This window comes from Clinocottus analis, unplaced genomic scaffold (genome assembly GCF_023055335.1).
Source record: "Clinocottus analis isolate CAN_PGR_092001 unplaced genomic scaffold, fCliAna1.0.p SCAF_14, whole genome shotgun sequence".
In the NCBI taxonomy this organism is placed as follows: Eukaryota; Metazoa; Chordata; class Actinopteri; order Perciformes; family Cottidae; genus Clinocottus; species Clinocottus analis.
Window position 1 is genome coordinate 2275546 of NW_027175865.1, and position 21935 is coordinate 2297480.

Consider the following 21935-nt stretch of genomic DNA (forward strand, 5'->3'; position numbering starts at 1 on the left):
ATTTCGTTGTATGTTTTTTTTTACAATGACAATAAATATGTCCTTATCCTTATCCTTATCCTTATGTTAGAGAATAGTGATAACTAAACGAATAGTTATAGATTAATCTTCTGACTATCTATTCTTTTTTTTTTATTTGCAGTTCCATGACATGAGGTCTGTAAGTATTGTGCGAGCCTATCATGAGATCCTCAGAAAAGCAGCAATTACAACAAACTATAAATGCATTTTACAACTGTGTACACACTATAATGGCATGAAAATGGTGGTCTGGTAGCTCAACCAACACTAGAAAACACCACAACATTGTCCAATGCGGCTAAAAATTGTAAAATAGTATGTACTGTAGATTTTTTTAAAAAGAAGCAAATTGTATATGAGAGATACCAACAGCAGCCTGTACTGTCTATAATGCATAACACTATTATTAGCATAACATGTATCATGCTAGTTTAACTAAAGGAAAACCTTAATTATTTCTGATTGTTTGTTATGTGCCGTGTTCATTTAACACACACTTTGTGCAGCTCCGTGAACTAAAACCTAACATAACAGCATCAGGACACAATGGACCTGAACATGTAACACTGCATTTAGCTTGTTCGTTCGCGCGGTATTCATGCTTAACAATAACTTTAAAGGATATTTCGGCAAAGACATCTTACCTTGGGAAGTTGTGGAAACGTGAATGAAATATGTAACGTCGCATATTTTACTTCATCCCAGCCGGTGAGTCGCCGACCACGTGACCAACGACTGCCACGCCCCCTTCTTGTTGCTCAAACTCCAGCGGTTTGCTTCTTCCAAAAAATAAATAAATAAAGAAAATAATTTCTAAACTTATTTTCACAGCTGGTCAGTCTAATTTCTTCCTTTAACTAGGCGAAGTTCGACAAAATAAAAGCTAATAATTTCATTTCCGGCAGTCGTTTTATGCGTTGTTATAGCAACGAGTCAACCACCTCCAGTACGTTGAAGCAGACATAGAAGCAGCAAACCTCATTAAATCACCAACCACAAGTCAGCATATTGTTAGGACACCTGTAGATTATACAGCCGTCGTCGCACCCATGGCTCATTACAGAGTGAGTATTTTGTGACCTACTTTCTGCAGCCATTAGTTAGCTTAAGCTAATATGTATTCGCTAAATGTCATAGTTGCTGCTGTAGTATAATGTGGTGCTAGCTTGCTAGCATCATAGCAATGTGAGGAGGAAGCTAACGTTAAGGACAGTGACACTTCAGAATCAGAATCAGAACCGTTTATTTGCCAAGTAAGGAAGTTGTACAAACGAGGAATTGGTCATGGCGGAAGGTGCATCATATCAGTGACTAACAATAACAACAACAAAAATAACAACAACAAAGAACATTTAACTATACAAAGTGAAAGTATAAAACTTTAGGTAAAAACAAGTAAGTGATAAGTAAATAGGTAAATAAGTAAGGATGCAGTAAATATAAGTTTAAAATAAAAAATGAAACAATCGGTAAAACGGGAAAGTAAAGTGCATGGAATGAGGTTATTTATTTTTTAAATGTGACAGGTAAAGGTAAAGTGGCGAGTGACTTTAAATGTGCGGTGTGGAGAGATGTGCGGGAGAGAGAAGCGAGAGAAGGGAAGGTCCTGGGGGAGACAGTCAGTCAGTGAGGGACCCGGGCTCTGTTGATGAGCCCGACTGCTGCCGGGAAAAAACTGTTTGTGTGGCGGGAGATCTTGGTCCTGATGGACCCCTCTGTTTTCAGAGCATTGAGCTCCAGGTTGTTCTGGCTGCACCAGGTCACCAGGTGGTCAGTCTCCCACGTGTAGGCGGACTCATCCCCGCCGGAGATCAGTCCAATGAGGGTGGTGTCGTCCGCGAACTACAATAGCTTGACGGACTGGTGACTGGAGGTGCAGCTGTTGCTGTACAGCCAGAAGAGCAGAGGGGAAAGAACGCAGCCTTGGGGGGAACCGGTGCTGATGGTCCTGGAGCCAGAGACGTGTTTCCCCAGCTTCACGTGCTGCTTCCTGTCAGACATTAAGTCTGTGATCCACCTGCAGGTGGAGTCTGGCCCGTGCAGCTGGGAGAGCTTGTCCTGCAGCAGGGACGGGATGATGGTGTTGAAGGCAGAGCTGAAGTCCACAAACAGGATCCTGGCGTAGGTTCCTGGAGAGTCCAGATGCTGGAGGAAGTGGAGGGCCATGTTGACAGCATCGTCTGCAGACCTGTTGGCTCTGTAGGCGAACCTAATTGTGGTATTGCTACTTCTACTCAAGTGGAGGATGTTAATACTTATTTTACTACTGGTAGTATACACTGTTATTACTAAATATTATAAATATAACAACTGCTTTGAATAACAAGTGTCATTCAAAAGGTTTATTTTACATTTTGACCGCCCAGAGATCACTGCTGGTATTTTCTTTATTGTGTCATCTAGTGGCCAAAAAGAAACACTGCATATCGATGAGCAGCCTAAAGAAATTTAAGAGTCTTGTTTATTTTAGTATTGATGGGACACGGGAAGAATGCTTTCACCTCAACAAGATTGGCTCAGTAAGAACAGGAACATCTTAAATATTATGTTCAAAGACAGAGACACTCCATTCAAATCCCACAGATTTTAGTTTTGCTCAGTAAAACATGATTGTTTCCAAAAAATAAAGACACACTTCATATATTTTGTACAACCTCACACTTTTCCAAAGCCCAGAGAAGGTAAAGACATTATTGCATCTGTTTAAAAACATTTTATATATTTACAATCGCAGACGACATGAGTTAACAACAAATGCTTGAGTCCTGTGTCTCTAAAAACAACAGATATCGTAGTTGAAGAAACGCTGCAAAAGCACATATTTCTTAAAAATACATCTTCAAAAGTAAGACTTATTTCTTGGCACTTTTACAAACAAATATTACATACTTGGCAGTAGAAGGGGCTTTGGTTTTTTTTCTGGATCAGAGTAAAGAAACCTAATTTTCTGAAGATTAAAAAAAAAAAAAACTTTGCAAAAATACTGTCACCGTTATTATATATAAGGCTTTTGTTGTATTTTATGATAAAAGTGCTTCTTTTGCCTAGAAAAGTGTCAGGAAACAGACCCCACTGTCAACAAAGCGGTTAAAGATAGCAGGAAAAACATAAAAAACATTAAAAAAAAGTACACAAATTGATTTGTTTTGATTTAACCTGAGGTGCCACATAGTCTATATATTCATATGTAAAATGCAAGTATTACTAGTTATGATGTAAGTATTTGCCCAACACAAATAGCTTGACCTGAATTGAGGCTTCTGTGAACTTCTTCTACAAAATCTTTGCTAGCATTATTATACAAATCAGTTTAAATGCTCACCCTTCATAAAGTTTGCAAGATTAAAATTATAATAACATTTAGAATATTCTTGCTCAAACTTTGCTGGTCCACTGATATAAAAGTTATTCTCGACTGATAATGATGTTTGTACCTTTCTGTGAAAACCGCATTTCTACATTTAAAGAGGTAGTAATCTCTTTTTCTGGGTTACAACCGTCTCTTAAAGCTCTCCCGCATCGGCCACTTCTGTTGGTCCGACGTCTTCGTCTGAATGATCACGTTTAAGTGGAGATGGACCTGCTCCTGTCTTTCTCAGCGTCCGCTTCCTCCTCCTCGCCGCTGACGGCCCACGGCTGGATCTTCCCGCTGCCGAATACGGTGAAGACGAGAGCGCCGGCGACGTTGATCCCGGCGGCCAACCAGAAGACCTGTTGCCAGCCCGCCAGGGTGCGCTGAGGCCCGGAGGAGGAGAAGGGGAGTGTGTTACTTCAGGGCGTGTGGTTGATGTTGTGTACTGTGTTTCGCTTTGAATATTTTAAAGCGACACACAAGTGTCTTGCATTGAAAAATGTCTCCTGTCTGTTATATTATTACTCATGTTGTCATGTAAAAGCAGTATTTCCTCCCTTAAAGGCCTCAAGCGTCAAATATTTGCTGTTACCCATCATGCACTTTTACAGAGATGCACCTTCATGAGACTTACATCCTCAGTAAAGTATCCGGTAGCGATGGGGGCCACAATTCCAGGGATGGTCCCGAATGTGTTGGTGATTCCTAGAAGGAGTCCTGCGTACCTGCAGGAGAGAGAAAAAACATTTTATTCAGTATTTTTTTAAAAAAATACAATGAGAGCGAGTAGTTATCAGCCTAATCACACATCATCATTCTACTGTTCATACACCTGAGTGTTGATTTGATCAGTTGATCAACAGAATAAGATCAGAACAACACCCATGGGTGATAACACCCACCGTGGAGCGATGTCTATTTGATTCATGTAGACTCCGGCGGCGGTGGCCCCTCCGATGGTCGTGGAGAGCGTGAGGAAGGTGACGGCGAGGACGTGGTTGCAGCCGGCGAAACTCACAGCTGTGAGGAAAGCTGCCGCCGACAACAGACCTGCGGAGAAGTGTTGATGGTAAATGAGGAAAGAAAACACGTTGAGGGAAGCATCTCTGGTGTTACTGGCTCTCTTTGTGTCTTTCTGTATTTAGTTGTAACTACACTAAAACAAAAAACACTCTGTCCTTTTTTCAATATTATGTGTCAACCAGATGAGGGCAGCGTTGCTCAACTCAGAGACACGACAACCACCAAACCGCTGGTTTGTTCTCAGGACATTTTGGAAACTTAAAAAGAAAAGAAAAAGTATACTATTTGTGGAGGACAAGTACAAAAGTAGTTCCCTTTGCTTAACGCAAGAAGTCACGTTATTGCTGATTATTTAGTGGTGGAAAACTTGAATTATGTAAAAGCAGGCGGCTTTTATCTCACAATAAGGGTGCACTGACGCAAAGGGATCAAAGTGGGGGAGTTTCTTTTACCTACGAGTGTGAAGAGCTTGCGTACGACGGTGATGCTGAACACCTTCCTCTCGATGAGTCTGTCCGCCACGACGCCCGACACCATCGAGAACAACCAGGCACCGAGGTACGGCAGAGCGGAGAGGAAGCCATTCTGGACGGAGACAGAGAGACATGTTGTTGGTCAATTCCTCTATTGCGCAACGCGTTTGACTCCAACATCACTGAAGACATCCCAGTAAACATTATGAAGAACATTATGAAGAACATCATTAAGCCGAGAGGGAGCTGAGAAGATTGATTCCACTCTCATGTCGGTGTGGAAAATATGAGGCTAAACCCAGCGGCTGGTAAGCTTAGCTTAGCTTAGCATAAAGACTGAAAACAGGGGGAAAGAGCTAGCCTTGGTTCTGTCAAGGTCAAGGTGTACTACCTCTAAAGCTCAGTAAATATTGTGTTTGAAGTGAAACTCACTGATTTGATGTCAAAGTGCATGATGTTGTTCATGTAGGTGGGCAGGGAGGTGAGCAGGGTGTAGTAGGACCAGTTGGAGCATATCTGGCTGATGATGATGGCCCACAGAGGGACCGACAGCAGCATGGGCAGCACGGGGACGGACCAGCCGTGACCTGTACCCTGCAGACAAGGACAAATCTTGAGAAAACACAAAATACACGATAACAAGAGGAAGTCATCCCTCTTGTTAACCTCTCCGTCCCCGAGTAGCAGAGAGTGGAGGGGCACTCGTGCGGCGTTTTGCAAACAAAATGAAGCGCCCACGTCTGATAAAAAGAAACAAATCGCCTACTAACGCCACAGATATGCCCAAAAAAATATATTTTAATACAATAAAAAAGATTAAATGTTCGGGACAATGTAAACATGTTTATTATGCGCACGCATTGACAGGGAGGAAGACTGCGGTGTCACACACTGACTTGTCGAACAGTTAAACAACAGAGGGACAGGACGGCTGAGGGGGAAGAGAAAGTAAGAGACAGCGAGCGCAGGAAACAGGAAGTTGGAGAGGGAACTCGAGGTCAAATGTAGATCAAGAGGAAGAAATAAAGTAAATGAGAAAGTTTACTTTACCTGTGGTCCGATGGCCTTTATGATGTAATCCCTCTCCTCTGTGCTGATTCGACGGTGGGTGAGAGGGTCACTTGATACAAACGCGAACCAAAAGATCGCCCACAGACAACCAGCCCCCCCTGAGAGAGAGAGAGAGAGGATGAGTTATTGGACAACATGGTGGTGAAAAATAAGAGGAAAGCTGATTTTCCCTCCCTCACCACACAGGTAGAAGACAGAGGGCCAGCCTATGGTCTGGCAGATGTAGCCGGTGAGCGGCAGCGCCACAAAGGCTCCAAAGTTGCCTCCGGATCCCGACAGCGTCATCAGGCGAGAGCGCTCCAGAGGAGGAGCCCACCGAGCCCACATGGACATCATGGCGGGGAACGTCACACCCTGGAGAGACGCAGAGAGACAGGGAGTGAGACGCAGAGGCATGCAGCAGCTTGTTGGTTTTGCCGATGCAAAATGTAGGTTTCAAATATAGAGCCCTCCTGCGGCCTCCTGCACACCCACCTCAACACACTCTTACCTCCCCGAAACCCTCCATCGCTCGTAGCGCAAACAGCCAGTACGGGCCCATCCGGGCGGCCAGAGGGGTGAACATCGTGAGGGCGGCGGTGCCCAGCACGCCCAAACCCAGGAAGATGCTCCCCCCGTAGTGATCGGACAGGTAGCCGCCCGGGATCTGCGTGAACAGGTAGCCGAAGAAGAAGGCGCCCAGCAGCCAGCCCTGAGTCTCTGAGTCCCACGGGTACTGTGGGATCTGAGATAAGAGGACGGGGAGTGTTTTTTTTTTGCATTCAGACATTGTTGAAAGGCCACCTACACATTTCCATCTGATGTAAGATGAGTTGTCACCACCTGGAAAAGGTAACAGAGGTCGTATACAATATGTTTTTATAACACATGTGTAAAAAGGGTAAAAGCGGAAAGAATCAAGCCCCTTTTATCTCTCAAAATGCAAAGTATCTTAGTTTAAAGTCCCTTTTTTGTTGCAAAATGTTTAAGAAGAAGTGGAATGAAAACAAATGCATGAACTGTTAGTTACCCCCTCAGGTTGAAGGAAAGGGTCGCTGCCGTTTTTCGACCCCGCCGGCAGCGGACAGGCATGTATTTGGGAGCTGTTCTGGGATGGCTGGAGTTCAGTGGTATTAACCATGGCTACCATTGCAACACTGAGGTTGACACGCAAACCGTAGACCACGGAGAACCCCAAGAACATCAGGACGGCCATATTGAGGCGAGCCGAGCAGCACTGGGGAGGGACTGCACACACAGAACACAACGATGTGTACTTTTAGTCTAGTCAAAAGATACCTCACTCTCAACGAGACTGCCTGATTAAATAAGGATTAAATACAAATATTAAAACATTTGATGGTCAGCTCCCTCATAAAGATGTTACATAACAGGAGACGAAGTCTCCAGCTGATGTGAACGAGACTCCAGAGCTACAAGATAATAAAGGGAAAAGCATATTTTAGTTTTACACAAAACACAGACATGCATCCAAATGTGGAGAACAAGCAGAGAAATGCATGTTCGTAAATTTAAAAAGATTAATAATGTTTAATGTCTTTGTTTTCACCAGAGCTTACGTTAAATAAAAATATAAATACAGCTGCAACGCTTAGTCGATTGACAGAAAATGTATCTGCAGCTATTTTGATGATTATTTAGTCTACATTTGTTTTACTAAAAGAAATGACATAATAATAGAAGCCCATTTCCGCCACAAAAAAAGTCATAATTATGACAACAAGAAGTCCATATGTATGGAAGCTCATTACGTAACACACCAAAAAAAAAAATTAGGACCCAAAAATAAATAAATAAAAAAATTAGGACCAAAAAACTCCCCAAAAAATTAGGACCCCCAAAAAAAGTTGATCCCCCCCCCTCTTTTTTTCCTAATTTATTTATTTGATCCTAAATTTATTTTTTTTTGGTCCTATTTTTTTGTTTTTTTAGGTCCTGATTTTTTTGTTTTTTGTGTTTGCGGAAATGGGCTTCTATATAATTATGACAACGTATGAAAAAAAAGAAGATAAAAAGTCTTTATGACTTTTTTTGTCATAATCATGATTTTTTTTCTTCTTTTTTTTTCTCATAATTATGATTTTTGTGGGGAAATGGGCTTCCATACACGTATTTACATGCTAAATTGAATATTTTTAGGTTTTGGACGGCTGGATGGACCTGACAAGATATTTCATGAAATCATCTTAGCGTCTGTGAAATAATAATTCTAAACTATGAAAATAACTGTTAGTTTCAGTCTGAAAAACAAATACTATTGAAAGAACTTTGAACTTTTCTTGAGGGTTTCGGCACGTTTGTGAACCCCAAATCTTGATCAAAACACACGTTTTCCTGCCACAAAGATGACACACACACCTGCATCGCTCTCGATGAGGGGTTCAATGTCCTCGCTCTCGTCCAGAGGGGCCGAGTTGATGGAGGAGCCATTTGGTAGCGACATGGCACTCCGCTCACCCGGGTTAATATGAAGAGAGGGAATTGATGTCACTGAACCATGATGTTCCCCTGCTGGACAGAGAAAAGAACTGATCAGGAGACGTGGAAAAACACAAACGATGACAGACAAGGAGGATGTTAGATCAACACAGACACAGGCCTGTGGCACGCACCTCAGCAGGTTTTGAGAGGAAACCTGATAACACTTCCTGGTTCCACGAGATGTCGGAAAAAGTTTCACCAAACCGGGAAACTTACTGAAGCGCAGAACGGATCCACGGCGGAGCGAGGAGGAGAGATGATGAAGAGGAGGAGGATGAAGCTCAGCTGGACCTTGTCTCTTTACTGAACTAGAAACTGTGAACAAGAAATAATAACATATATGTATACTGTCTTCAACTGTGGGATATTATAAGAAATATTTTTACTGTTTTTTGACATTTAATAAACAAAACGATTAATCAATAATGGAAATTATCGATCGTTTCAGCTTCAAATAATTGATCAGAGTAATAACTTTATATTGAATGCTATTACATATACATATAGAGAGGATTTGTCGGTCGAGGTGATCGATATAACTGCTGAGTCAATGTTCAGAGTTTCACTTCTCACACTTGGTGCTGTTCAGCTTTAATGGGCAGAAAAGTCCTGACTCATGATGTTGCTTGCAGCAGAAAACCTTTTGTAAAAAAATTAAAGTAGGAACTGAGCACAATATGCTTGTAGCGTTTCAATACTGTTTCGTGGGTTGGACCGGGTTTTAAAAGGTCGAGAACTTGTTGTGACACCAGAAAGTATACAGTTTGCAACCTGTCTGAGATAAACAGTTACGTGACTGTTTGATTATCACTCCAGCTCGTCTGTCCGGGTAATCTCAATGAGTTTCACAGTTCAGGTCAATACTTATTGTCTAAAGAACATTGACGTATGAAACTTTAATCCTAACTTTACCTAATTATGCAGCGTACAGCGTCGAAACCTCCCCAAACTGTGTGTGTTAACGCATACAACGCAAACACTGGAGCGAGTGAGGGACTACTTTCGGGACATTTATGTGGATCCATTTAATGATTGTTTTCTTAGTCTATAAAATGATGGAATATAGTGAAAAATAAAAGAATAGTTACAGATTAATCTTCTGACTATCAACTGTCAATATGTCATGAAAAAAAGCTTTCCTTCTGAAGTTGTTATTTACTTTTACCATCACATTTTCCGCCTGATGTTTCCCTTTAATGTTTCTGGAGTTCGTTGGTATTGATGCATTTTCAGTGTATTTTAAAGTACTTTGTAAATGTCAATTTTAATGATTTGACACAAACAAAGGTTATTATTATTAGGACCTTAAGCATTTTTGGACATATTTTTAAATGTCTCTACTGATTCTTTACAGGCCTTTACAGATATCGATAAGATGGCCAACACACATCTCTTATGTATTGCGCTATGGCTACGTGATAAGTTTGTCTACAGGACAGAACATATGTTTTTTTGCAGTTCGCATGTGACTTATGTCTGCAAGTGAGTGCATATGTGAGCCTATCATGAGATCCTCTTAAAATCAACAATTACAACAAACAATAAATGCAATATACAACTAAAATGTCCTGCCAACTTGTAAGGGGTGAACTGGGAATGAAATGCTTGACTACTGTGGAAACCTTTTATGTTTACAAGTTGCCTTTCTAAGTCCCATTTTCAACAATGACATATTTAAATGAATAAGGGCTTAAACCTACATCATAGTACTATATATATATATATATATATATATATATATATATATATATATATATATATATATGTATATATATATGTATATATATAGTATTAACGAGATAAAGTAGACTGCCAACCACAAGTTACCAGAGCCCAAAGTAATGTTATTAGATTGGTTCTCTTCAAGCAAACAGCATAACATACTATAATGTCATGAAACAGAGAAAAATGGTGGTCTGGTAGCTTAACCAACACAAAAAAAATGCGGCTAAATATTGTAAAATAGTATGTACTGTACATTTAATAATAATGCAAATTGTATATGAGAGATACCAACAGAAGCCCGTATTGTCTGTAAGGCATAACACTATTATTATCATAACATGTATTAAGCTAGTCTAACTAAAGGAAAACCTTAATTATTTGTGAATATCTGTTATGTGCCGTGTTCATATAACACACACTTTGTGGAGCTCCGTGAACTGAAACCTAGCATAACAGCATCAGGACACAATGGACCTGAACTTGTAACGCTGCATTTAGCTTGTTCGTTCACACGGTATTCATGCTTAACGACAACTTCAAAGGATTTTTCGGCAAAGACATCTTACCTTAGGAAGTTGGGGAACCGTGAATGAAATATGTAACGTCGCATATGTTTCTTCATCTCAGCCGGTGAGACGAGCTGTGTTTTGTCCCATAGTCACATGAGCAGAGCTCTGCGGTACACTGGGTCTATAACAGAGTGGAACCGGCTGACTCGCCGGTAAACACCGCGCGCATGTTCTATAGCTCGACACTCCGGAAGTGACATCAGACCACATGACCAACGACTGCCTCGCCCCCTTCTGTTGATCAAACTCCAGCGGTTAGCTTCTTCTGAAAAGAAATATTTAAAAAAATTCTAAAATTATTTTCACAACTGTTTAATCTCATTTCTTCTTTTAACTAGGCGAGGTTCGACAAAAATGAAAGTTAATAATTTAATTTCCGGCAGCCGTTTTATGCGTTGTTATAGCAACGAGTCAACCACCTCCAGTACGTTGAAGCAAACATAGAAGCAGCAAACCTCATTAAATCACCAACCACAAGTCAGCATATTGTTAGGACACCTGTAGATTATACAGCCGTCGTCGCACCCATGGCTCATTACAGAGTGAGTATTTTGTGACCTACTTTCTGCAGCCATTAGTTAGCTTAAGCTAATATGTATTCGCTAAATGTCATAGTTGCTGCTGTAGTATAATGTGGTGCTAGCTTGCTAGCATCATAGCAATGTGAGGAGGAAGCTAACGTTAAGGACAGTGACACTTTAACGGGCGTGTCGTTATTTAACCGGTTATTTCGCCCGTGGATACAAAACCATTCAGACGAGTTTTGCTAACTTGCATATGTCAAATATTTGTCTTGTGTTTCAGGCCTCGGACTCGAAGCGAGAACAATTTAGAAGATACCTCGAACAGTCGGGAGTCCTTGACACTATAACGAGCGGTATGTGCACAAGAAACACGGAAACATGTCACGCTAATTGTGCAATCAATGAGCATGGTTTTCACCACTTGTTCTTTTGCATCGTTTCGTTTCTCCTTTTGCAGTTTTAGTGGCACTTTATGAAGAGACCGACAAACCCGACAATGCCCTGGAGTATCCTTTCCGCACGTGGACAATATTTTAGATATCTTAGTGTGTAACAGACGAGTGACGGTGTGAAATGATGACCGTCTTCAGGGATTTCCGGGAAACTTGCAGAAAAGAGTCGTTGTCCCTGTTGCTAACATGCTAACAGGAATGGGACAGCCTAACCCTTTAGTCACTTTAACCTGTTAATACAGGAGAACAGGAGACTCAGTACATTTTTTTGACACTGGACATACATAGATTTGCAGACAAGGTTTTCCACGTTTTGATAAAAGCAATATCATTCCTGGAAAAGTTTTCAGTGTTGTACAAATGTGCCACACGTGACCACTCCGACGCTGACTGGTGATGTGATTGCTAATTGTTTGTATTGTGGAAAAATCACTGGGGTGGGATATCAGTCAGTGAACATACAGCAAAGTATTTTTCCTTTTGAAAGCATTTCAAGTACATTTAAAATGTCAGCAGTACTGCTGGGGAGACAAACAGCTCGTCAGCTGCAATATAGGTTTCAAAATCTGTAATTAAGGCAGCCTGTGTGAGAGAATCACACTTTTTTTGGTCATCTATCAAGAACAAATGTGTCATATGGAAACCCATTGAACATGTAAATGTTTTTCTGTACGAGAACAACACTGCTAGATAATTGAACACAGCAAGGTTTTAGTTTATTGACCTTCAATGGATTCCTGTCACTTTTGACACATGAATTAATGTGCTGGATTAACTAGTCAATGTTGTTGCTCTACCAAACTTGACCTGTCTGTCTTGGTTAAAAGGATGTGCGTGGAAAGTAGAGAAACGGACGTTGACCTTAACCCCCGGCACAGTTTCATAAAGCTTCAGCTCGGTGCGACTGGTCCAGAGCCAGCGGACGCTGAGGCTCTTCGCATGGAGCTGGCTGACCTGCAACAGAAATGCAACCTTCTCATGGGGGAGAACAAAGAGCTGAGAAACAGGGTGAGGTGATGTCCAAATGTACAGATGACCAGAGTTGTCCTGCTGCTGTAACTTCTGACCTCTGACTTAATATCATTTTTCAGCTGTTGCAGTACGAACCATCGTCCGAAGAGGGGTTGGCAGAGTAGAATGGAGGGGCTTTGTCATTGCCAACATCACAAGAATATTTATATAAGGGATGTACAGTGAATATAACATCACTAGTGTTTTTGGTTTATACATCAAACACTTTTGCTTTGTCATAAATAAAAATGTTTTTTTAGCATTTGGAATCAGTCCTTGTCTTGATGTCCTAAACGTACGATTGTTTCAACCACAGGATTCTGCTTACATATGCAACCATTCATCAGAAATAAGTACATTAAAAAAATCATAATTATAATAATCTTTAATTTTTTCAAAGACATTTGAATTGATATCATCTGTATTAGTCAGAAATTGTCATACAAAAGCAATTATTTAGAGGTTGTTGCTCATGTGCCCAATTAAAGTCTGATAAATGACAGCACAATAAACACCGTTGTTTTTTTTATTCATGTCACCATCAACCATGAAGAACTCTGTGGTCGCAAACGTCACTGTTTTAAAAGTATCCAGTTGCGTAACAGCACGTTGTGACCTGAAACAACATTATAGATCCGTGGTTCAGTTTTCCATTCCCCTCTAATCATTCAGACGGAGCTGTCACGTACAGTCAAATCATTAAATGTCCATCTGAATCTCTGCAACAGACCAGTTGATGTCCTGAAACTAAACAGTCCATCGTGGTCTGCCCTGCTCACCTGGCCAAATCTGAAAAGGGGACATTGGGTTGCAGATTTATTGGGGGAAAGATTGCTCTTTGGAGTCAAGAGCATAATCTCCACAGCAACGAGTAACAAAGGCCTTTTGTGCTTGTTTTAATGTCTTTCAAGAGCTCTCTAAACGTGTAAAAAGTGCCCACGCCTGGCAAGTTTTATATCTGCAGATCAGTTGGGGCCCTTCTGCTGCTGCCGCTGCTCGCCGCCGACACCCGGCGGTTCGGAGAGGAGGCAATGGGGCTGTTGCTCTCCCGGCTGTGTCGGGACACCGAGCTCAGCTCCCCCGCCGAGTCCGGGCTCTGAGACCTGCTCGGCCTCTTCATGTCCGACTTGGAGAGCAGCCTCGCTCGGGGTCCCACGCAGCCGCCGCGCAGCTTCACGCTGCTGTTCCCGTGGTAGGAGTCTCCGCTGTCCGAGCCGTTCCCTTCCACCAGCGTTGAGCAGTTCCACGGTGGACTGACCCTCCGCGACTTCCTCACGACGCCCGACATCGTGGCGCACGCTGAGGCGTCCGCCACGGGGAGGGTGGGGTACTCTGAGCCAGAGCGCTCCGCGCGCTCTCGGCGGGGCGAAGGCCGCTCCTCGGGCTCCTCCCGCTTGTCCGCGGGCGGGGAACGCGTCTCGCTGCTGGTGTTGTTGGAGTTGCTGTTCTGCTCCGTGGGGCTCGGCACCCCCTCCTTGCCGTCCTTGTGGCCGTCTGGCTTTGCGCCAGGTTCCCCTTTGATGGGGACGAAGGCGGAGGAGGCGTTGAGGAGAGGGTAGGTGGGCCCGTTGCCCTGCTTCTCCAACAGCAACGTGTAGCCGCACGGCGCCGTGGGGACGGTGGTCTTGCGGCCCGCGGACGTGCCCACGCAAACCTGATGCACCACCGAGTTCTTCTTGGACTTGTCGACGTAGTACTCGTCCAGGTCGGCCTTCACGTGCGGGTAGTAGTCCAGGATGCCCCTCTTGAGCTTCTTGAATCCCAGGTGCATGATCTCCAGGAGGCTGAGGAAGAGCGAGAGGCAGGCGATGCCCTGCATGAACACCATGAACACCGTCTTCTCCGTGGGCCTGGAGACGAAGCAGTCGACCACGTTGGGGCACGGCTCCCGCTCGCACTTGTAGAGGGCGTTCAGCCGGTGTCCGTACAGGATGTACTGACACACCATGAAGCTGACCTCCACCACCGAGCGCGTGACAATGTGCACCAGGTAAGTGCACAGCAGGGAGCCCCTCAGCGGCGCCTTGTTGAGCTTCCCCTGCTCCAGCTGCCTCATCTCCTTCTCGATCCTCCGGCGCACCTCCACCAGCTCGGCGTCCACCGCCTCCAGCTCCCGCCGGAGGGCCACCTTCTTGCAGTGGCGCTCCTTCTCCAGGGCCCGCAGCTGGTAGATGGCGTGGCCCATGTACACCAGGGAGGGCGAGGACACGAAGATGACCTGGAGCACCCAGTAGCGGATGAGGGAGATGGGGAAGGCCTGGTCGTAGCAGACGTTGCGGCAGCCCGGCTGGTCGGTGTTGCAGATGAAGTCGGACTGCTCGTCGTTCCACACGTCCTCCGCCGCGACGCCCAGCACCAGCATGCGGAATATGAACAGGATGGTCAGCCAGATCTTGCCGACCATGGTGGAGTGGATATGCACCTCCTCCAAGATCCCACCGAGGAAGTTCCAGTCTCCCATGTTTTACATTGGCAGGGCTGCAACGGATGAGGGAATACACATCTAGGTTATGAAGGCTGATGAAGCCTGGATTTAAAAGGGCGATATAAAACTTATAGTATTTCTTTACTCTTGCTACTTGAAAGCAGGACGTGTACTTAGAGTATTTGTACACTCTTCCACCACTGCTAACAAGGTTTTTCAATCAAGCAACTAGTTTACCCAGTTACAACAGAACCTCATGAGTTAGTGCTGAAATATGACTTTTTTTAATTTGTTTTTATTCCCCAGGGTAAAGTAAAGTACATAACATTCAGCAGCATCTAAATAAAACAGTAGAAATATCACCAATCATCTTAAATAATCAAATATAAAGCAATAATTGGAATCCATGATGTTACTCATGAGAAAGTTACTCCAAATAATTTCCCCCGACAACACGCCACATGAAGATGATATGATGAGCTCACTGTTATGTAACAGGACGACTTCAACAAAAAGGCCAAATATGCATTTTAAAATGAGTCGACTTACCTTTCATCTTGGATATGAAATGTGACAACGAAGGCCTTTTTGGCGAGAACGCTGCTGATGCTGTTGCACACAATCCTACGAGCACATTGTGTGTCGTCTTAATCGTCTTCTTGAAAAAAGGTTAAACTTTCACCAGCGGGAGAGACTTGACTCTCCACCGTCGGTGAAAACTTGACAATGACAGACGAGACCCGGCCGGCTGCGGTTTGTTCACAACTTATAGGCTGCGAGCGGCAGCAGCGATCGATACCGCCGCGCTGCTCTGTTGCCATTTCCCTCGCAGCGGTGTGAGGGAGCGCCTGCCAGCTCCTGCCCGGTCATCAGGGGTGAAATGTAGTGCAATTCAGACAGTTGAACCCGAAAAAAAGGACCCTGAACTGGTTCGGTCCTCGGCGTGACAGAAGTGGCGCACTGAGGGGGTTTAATGGGAAACTTGGAAGGTGGATTATGATCCGAGCAAGAAGACGCTTCTGAAGAGGATCAATATCCTGGTTTAGATCTGAACGCTAGATACTTTAAAAACATCCACACGGAAATAATGAGCAGCGTGATGTGAGCTCGCTGCTCTGAGATGGTTGCTGGAGCTAAAATTACTTAGATTCATCGGTCCAAAAATGTATAATTTAGAAAATCATCCTTTAAAAAAAGGATTTGGAGGCTTTTAGGAGGTGAGGATTAATAATCGGTTTTGAAAAAGTTATATAAAGCAGTCTTTTTCTTTAAATTATTTGCTTTGTCCAGATCTGAACAAACCTAAAAATATTAATGGGATTATTATCATCGTTATGTCATTTTTACATGGTTCAGCAGCTTCTAACAGATCAAGGTGCTCCGGCACCACAACCCGGCGTTAAGCACAAGCTGAGCCTCCATGTTTGGGTCATGGACGCTGTAAAGGGAGCAGGGCAGATGATCCCGGTTCAGATGGCTCTGTAACCAACGCTGAACTGTATTCCAGCTATTCCTGATGAAGTAACTCACATTAAGCCTCCATTTTACTTGTGTAATCAATGTTTTTTTTCTATTTTTTCTTCAATACAGCGATCAATGGGGCACGTCCGATTTCATCCATGGTTGCTTCTTCAGCGCAAATCTAATTTAAAGTTGTTCCTCGCAGCTACTGATCCATTAAAAAAAAGGAAATCAATGCTCCTGGCTGGACCGGTCCTTTTTCCGTGCAGATGACTGCAGACTGGGATTTAACTTACTCTCCTTATGTTTACGCTTCTTCATCTTCAGTGGCTCAAGTTTACAAAAAAGTAAAGTCACACACCGTCTCCTTGTACTAAATGTTATCCATTTATTACTCAAAATAAGAGTTTTCTTCTTACTAAAAAGATAGAAGATGAGAAGAGAATAAAACATGCAGTGACTAGATTCATTCTGAAAAAACCAGCAACACAGTCGTGCAAACACCAACGAGAGCGCGTCGCGCCTCACAACGGAAATTTGGAGAAAGGTTCCAAAACTAAAACACCATGAGAAAAAAAAAAATCTAATCATACAGAAACCACCACAAAAATAAAACAGATTAATGTACATTAACAGTTTGTGGTTAAAGTCAAATGAGACAACATCTTGCAGCAGTGTTCCTGTGTGTTTTAGTCTCAATACTTGTATACTTGACACTACTGCTCATCTTTTTCCAACACACATCTGTCACATTCTCCTTTTAGTTTTTCCCTCCCAGGCGGCTATTAACTAATTTTTCTTAGCATGAAAAAGTATCTCCACCCGTCTCCAATGTGTATAGTTGCAGGGTAAACGAATCTGAATCAAGTTTTAGCATATGTGTATTTATATAGTAAAATAAATGCACATCGGTGGCTGAAGGAAGGGAAGAAAAACATGAAAATCTCTGGAGAAAGGTCGGCGGTAAATTCAAATGTACGCGATTTGACAAAACACACAGAAACAGCTCGTTTGGTTCGCTAACAGACTGGATTCATTTTAAAATACTGAACTTTCTTCTTTTTTTTGCAAAAATGGGTGCATAGGGTTTAGAAAACAAAATCCTCAGTAACCGTGTATAAAAAAAAAGACAACTATTCCTGGCTGAGAAACCGCTGACCGGTTCATTCATCTAAATCGGGGAAAATCTCACCAATTCTATTGGATAAAACCAAAAAGGACCAGCAGTATTCTTCTTGAAATGGAGCTGCAGAAAAACAAGCGTTCTATAAATGCTTCAGTGGATGTTTACATTCATGTCAAAAAACAAACATTTCTTGACAGGCGCACCAGCTCTGGTGAATCCGACACACGACTGATAGAAAGGGGACGGGACAGAGGGAGTAGGTACTTTTCTTAGCGGCCTCCAGACTTGCGTCCCGCCCAGGATCGGGACCGAGAGCGGGACCGAGAGCGAGATCTGGACGCCGACCGGGACCTGGAGCGCGATGGAGGAGTGTGTGTCCGTCGCACTTCCTCCTCGGTGTAATGGGAAGTCGACGCTTGGTTGACAGCTTCTCGCGGAGACATGGATTTGGAGCGGGATCGAGATCTCCCTCTGGACTCTCTCCGAGGCCTCTGCCTGCATCTGGAAAACAGACGGCGAAACCACTCAACATCAACGTCCCGTGTGTCAAATGCTAAGAATATTCTGTTTTTTTCCTGACACAATTATCTCAACAATTTCCCTTCCAACAAGACTGCCTGAATGCATTTGTACAACGCGCTGTCCTTTTTTAAACAGCCGTCCAATCACAGTAAAGGAGGGGCGGGACATGTAGCCTCTCTTAGACATAAGCAATTGTGTTTTATTATAGGTACATTGTGGCTTAAGTTATGCCATTGTTATTCCACGGATGCAAACCACGTCTACACAGTCAATAAGTTATACCTTTCATCCTCGCGGCTCCTGCTTCTTCCTCCATACACCCGTCCACGAGACCTGAAGGCAGACATTTGAAGGTTTACGCTGCATGCATGCGCAACAATTATGAGGAAAACCGTCCGCTGATTTTTCAAGAACGTTAGAACTCACTCGCGAGGACTTCCGGACCGCCTGCGGTGGCGGTCGTGAGAAGGGCTGCGCGACCGGTGTCTGTCGTAGCTGCGGCTGCGCGAACGTCTGCGCCGGCCGTCGCGATCGTGGTCGTCGCGGGAGGATCTGCCCGGGGAGCTTCGTTCCTTCGTCTTCATCTGATTTGGTGCTAAATTTTTTTTTAAAAATGATGAGGGTAAACGACCTGAGCACCAAACATTCCCACAAGTAACCATTGTTATATTTTCCTGTGTTATATTTGTGTAAAAAGTGCTTTCTGACAGCGTACGCCTCTATAGACGTGAACCAGTTGACACGTCCATGACTAGTTTAGTTGCCGCCTGCAGTCATTTGCGTAATAGAAGAAAAACACACACTACATAACGGATGTACTCAGGTATGCCAGTATGAATACCTAAATGCAACGGGACACACCTGCAGAACATGTCGCTGAGCGTTTATATTTTCTTTTAACTCTTTTAACTCACTTAAACTATCAACAGCCTCCCTTCCACAGCTTCATCTGACCAATACACTTGACGACGGACAATAATTGGTTACAAAATTAAATACTCACTCTTTCTGTCACCCTGGGCAAACTGGATTTCAATCTGCCGGCCACAAACCCACTTCCTGTCCAGGCTGTGAAGGGCATCTTCTGCATCACGCACATCCTCAAATATGCTGGGTGGTTAAGGGTTTTTGTTTGCGCACATTTTTTGGAAAGGCCACACAAACTCAAAGAAGGTTTCGCATCATTATTTTTACACTCAAAAGGGGCAAAGCATCATCAGGACATTTTGCACTGAATGGTTCTGTTGCTCAAACAGTGTATGTTGCGTTCAATGGAAGAGGGATTAGAGGGCTTCATCAATCATCTTTCGTTTGTGTGGCCTGATGATGTATAGGACAAAACAGTTTACAATGAGCATACATTATGTATTACTTAATATAGTATAGGAAATGAAAAAAATGCACCTGTTGATTTTTTTTGTAGAGATAAAAGATAAAGCAAGTTTTCCAAACACATCAATTAATTGTCTGAGGGATCATGGACGACAAAATGTATGGAAAAAAAAATAATCACAAAACATTCAATAGTTGATTTAATTACTTTGATTAAAAGTAAATATGTCATTGATGTCACAGGGAAAGCTGATTTTGGTGTCATGTCAAATTTGCGGATTTGTCTTGTGAGGATACAAAATAATTCAGACTTGTTACCTTTGCCCATGCTTGACTTTGAACTTGATCTTGATCTTTAAACTCTTTAATCGACTCCCACAGGGACTCGGGTTTCCTGCTTGCCTTTTCCTCTTAAACCTCTTTTTCTTTTCCCAATTCTTTGCCGCCATATCCAAGCTTTGTCTCCGTTCCCTTTTCCTCTTCATGCTTTACTTTCTCTTTTCAACCTTTTCCCTCCCTCTGATCCTGAAGGTCTGTGTGACTTGTCTTTACTTCTACTCTACACGGGTCTTTGTTACTCTTTGTGGCCGGTTCCACAACTGGATGCTTTTACATTTTCTGAAGCAATAACAGAGAAATACGTGTGTTAGATATTCAATCAAATAGAATGCAAGAAAAACACATCACAAAAGCATATCTTCTGTGCTGGAAAGAAATGGAAAAGGTTTCGTTAGCAGGAACACACATACACTTGGTAAAAAACCCATTGGGAAAGGATATTGAATGTATGCAAATCCTCTTGATCGACGTGTATAGAAGTCAAGTGGGATGTAGACATCCACTATTGGCCCATAGCGGCCAAACTCACGCCGTATGTCCTCAGGCCTGAACACCGTAAATACAAGTATGACTCAACTGACCATCACTGGCAACTCTACCTACATCAAACCAGTAGCAACAGCTGGGAGAGCAGCTGATGTGAGGGCTAAAAAAAGGGACAACTCACCACAAAACAGTCAGACTTATTGAACTTGGAGATCCGACATTATCTGTGTTTGATTAAGTTCAGCTGTTGTCAATTTTTTTCCCATTCTGTTCCAGAGGTTGTATTTCTGTCAGGTTTTGTGGTGAACTGACTCTTCAAAATACACACACTATTTTTGGTCAACATGCAATTCAATTTAAAACCCAATAACTAGACATACTGCTGGACAACATGTTACCACAATGAAGAGAAAAATATAATCAAGATTAGCACCAACATCATTTTGCAAACATTATCACACACCGTATTAAGTTGACCTACATGTCCTATGTTCCTCTAATGTAAAAGAAAACTAAACAAACATCTTCCCCTTCCCTTTTTTCCAGTTAAAGTAAATAAAAACATATAATGTAGTCACACAACCCGTTGGGTCACAACCAACGCTTTTCTTTATTAAAGGTTACTTTTACAAGTGCATTGTAGTAAAAACTTAATTTAAATAAGTTAATATTGATGTTATTGTTAAAACAGTTTATAAGACCTAGTAACGTTAAGCAGATCGTTTTAAACGCTTTGTGAGTAGTCTTTGATGCATGCCCATGTTTAACTGGTAGGTACTTATTATAGCTAGTTTGTACCGCGCATTTAAATGTAGTCATCATATGACGCTATGACGACATATTAGAGTGCCGAATAATTAATAATCTAATTAAAATTAAAAAACGGTGAACTGTAAGATGAGAGAAAAAGAGAAGTCCAACCATCTTAAATCATTACTAAAATGAATCCACTGAAATATTGTATTAGCTGGATAACGTTGCTACGTCAGCCAGCGGTAGCTTGTTTCCTCATCATGAAAACGTGCACAATGCAAACAAAGAAAGGCTACCGACCCATTACACGTTAACAAAGACGCACCGTTACTATATATAGGGTTGCATTTGCAACTGTAGGAGCTGCAGCTGAAACATATTTCAAACTTAAAGCGCCTCCGCACGCTGGTCCAGCGGAACGAGAGGCTAACGTAGCTGCTAAGCTAGCTCAGCTAACGTTAGCTCGCGCTAATGTGCGACAGCTCGCGCCAGTGGAGTGTTAGTGGTACTCATCGGGCCGGAGGAGGGACTCACCTGGACTCATCGGAGATGTTTCTGACGAACAAAGACGTGTTTGGGGGCCTCATGTATTTGGCCATAAAGTTACACTCACTCAGTAGAAGAAATACCTTTCGGTAAAGGAGAATCTGCAGTAAAAATATCGGTTGCGCATGCGCACTTCGAGAGGATTCTGGTTCTTCTTCTCTCACATAAATCGGGTAGTAAACACTCAGCGCGCCCTCTGTCGTTTAAACTCATTCTCTGCAGCTTCGGCAGAGAAAATTGTAC

At 42.9% G+C, this 21935-nt stretch overlaps 4 protein-coding genes and 1 long non-coding RNA gene across 8 annotated transcripts; 2 read left to right on the forward strand and 3 right to left on the reverse strand.

Annotated features, from left to right (window-relative positions):
• Positions 1–949: 949 nt before the first annotated feature.
• On the forward strand, positions 950–7626 carry LOC137784449 (uncharacterized). Of its 2 annotated transcripts, none has more exons than XR_011077412.1 (4): positions 950–1085; positions 2045–2239; positions 3531–4442; positions 6127–7626. It is a non-coding gene; the product is annotated as an uncharacterized lncRNA (long non-coding RNA). The 2 variants fall into 2 exon arrangements; XR_011077411.1 differs by having other exon boundaries at positions 3621–4442; positions 6127–7622.
• Positions 2482–10841, reverse strand: LOC137784447 (sialin-like). 2 transcript variants are annotated; one of them, XM_068575097.1, is made up of 12 exons: positions 10713–10841; positions 8553–8736; positions 8299–8448; positions 6950–7167; positions 6431–6664; positions 6120–6294; positions 5920–6038; positions 5302–5463; positions 4849–4981; positions 4276–4423; positions 4008–4098; positions 2482–3756 (listed from the first exon to the last, which is right to left on the reverse strand). In XM_068575097.1, exons 3-12 carry the CDS (start codon positions 8381–8383, stop codon positions 3586–3588), a joined length of 1536 nt encoding a protein of 511 aa, XP_068431198.1. In that variant the 5' UTR covers positions 8384–8448; positions 8553–8736; positions 10713–10841; the 3' UTR covers positions 2482–3585. The 2 variants fall into 2 exon arrangements, with proteins under 2 accessions (XP_068431198.1, XP_068431199.1); XM_068575098.1 differs by lacking the exons at positions 8299–8448; positions 8553–8736; positions 10713–10841 and having other exon boundaries at positions 6431–6762; positions 6950–6982.
• Positions 10842–10969: 128 nt separating this feature from the next.
• mycbp (MYC binding protein) lies at positions 10970–12971 on the forward strand. The gene is made up of 5 exons (XM_068575743.1): positions 10970–11257; positions 11520–11592; positions 11697–11745; positions 12570–12699; positions 12783–12971. Exons 1-5 carry the CDS (start codon positions 11243–11245, stop codon positions 12825–12827), a joined length of 312 nt encoding a protein of 103 aa, XP_068431844.1. The 5' UTR covers positions 10970–11242; the 3' UTR covers positions 12828–12971.
• Positions 12972–13654: 683 nt separating this feature from the next.
• On the reverse strand, positions 13655–15163 carry LOC137784448 (gap junction alpha-9 protein-like). Its single transcript, XM_068575099.1, has one exon. The coding sequence runs from the start codon at positions 15161–15163 to the stop codon at positions 13655–13657; it is 1509 nt and encodes a 502-aa protein (XP_068431200.1).
• Positions 15164–16953: 1790 nt separating this feature from the next.
• Positions 16954–21841, reverse strand: LOC137784926 (serine/arginine-rich splicing factor 10-like). 2 transcript variants are annotated; one of them, XM_068575917.1, is made up of 6 exons: positions 21681–21841; positions 20347–20453; positions 19240–19341; positions 18663–18831; positions 18519–18569; positions 16954–18215 (listed from the first exon to the last, which is right to left on the reverse strand). In XM_068575917.1, exons 1-6 carry the CDS (start codon positions 21743–21745, stop codon positions 17984–17986), a joined length of 726 nt encoding a protein of 241 aa, XP_068432018.1. In that variant the 5' UTR covers positions 21746–21841; the 3' UTR covers positions 16954–17983. The 2 variants fall into 2 exon arrangements, with proteins under 2 accessions (XP_068432018.1, XP_068432017.1); XM_068575916.1 differs by lacking the exon at positions 20347–20453 and adding an exon at positions 19887–20186 and having other exon boundaries at positions 19240–19346; positions 21681–21820.
• Between the last annotated feature and the right edge of the window lie 94 nt (positions 21842–21935).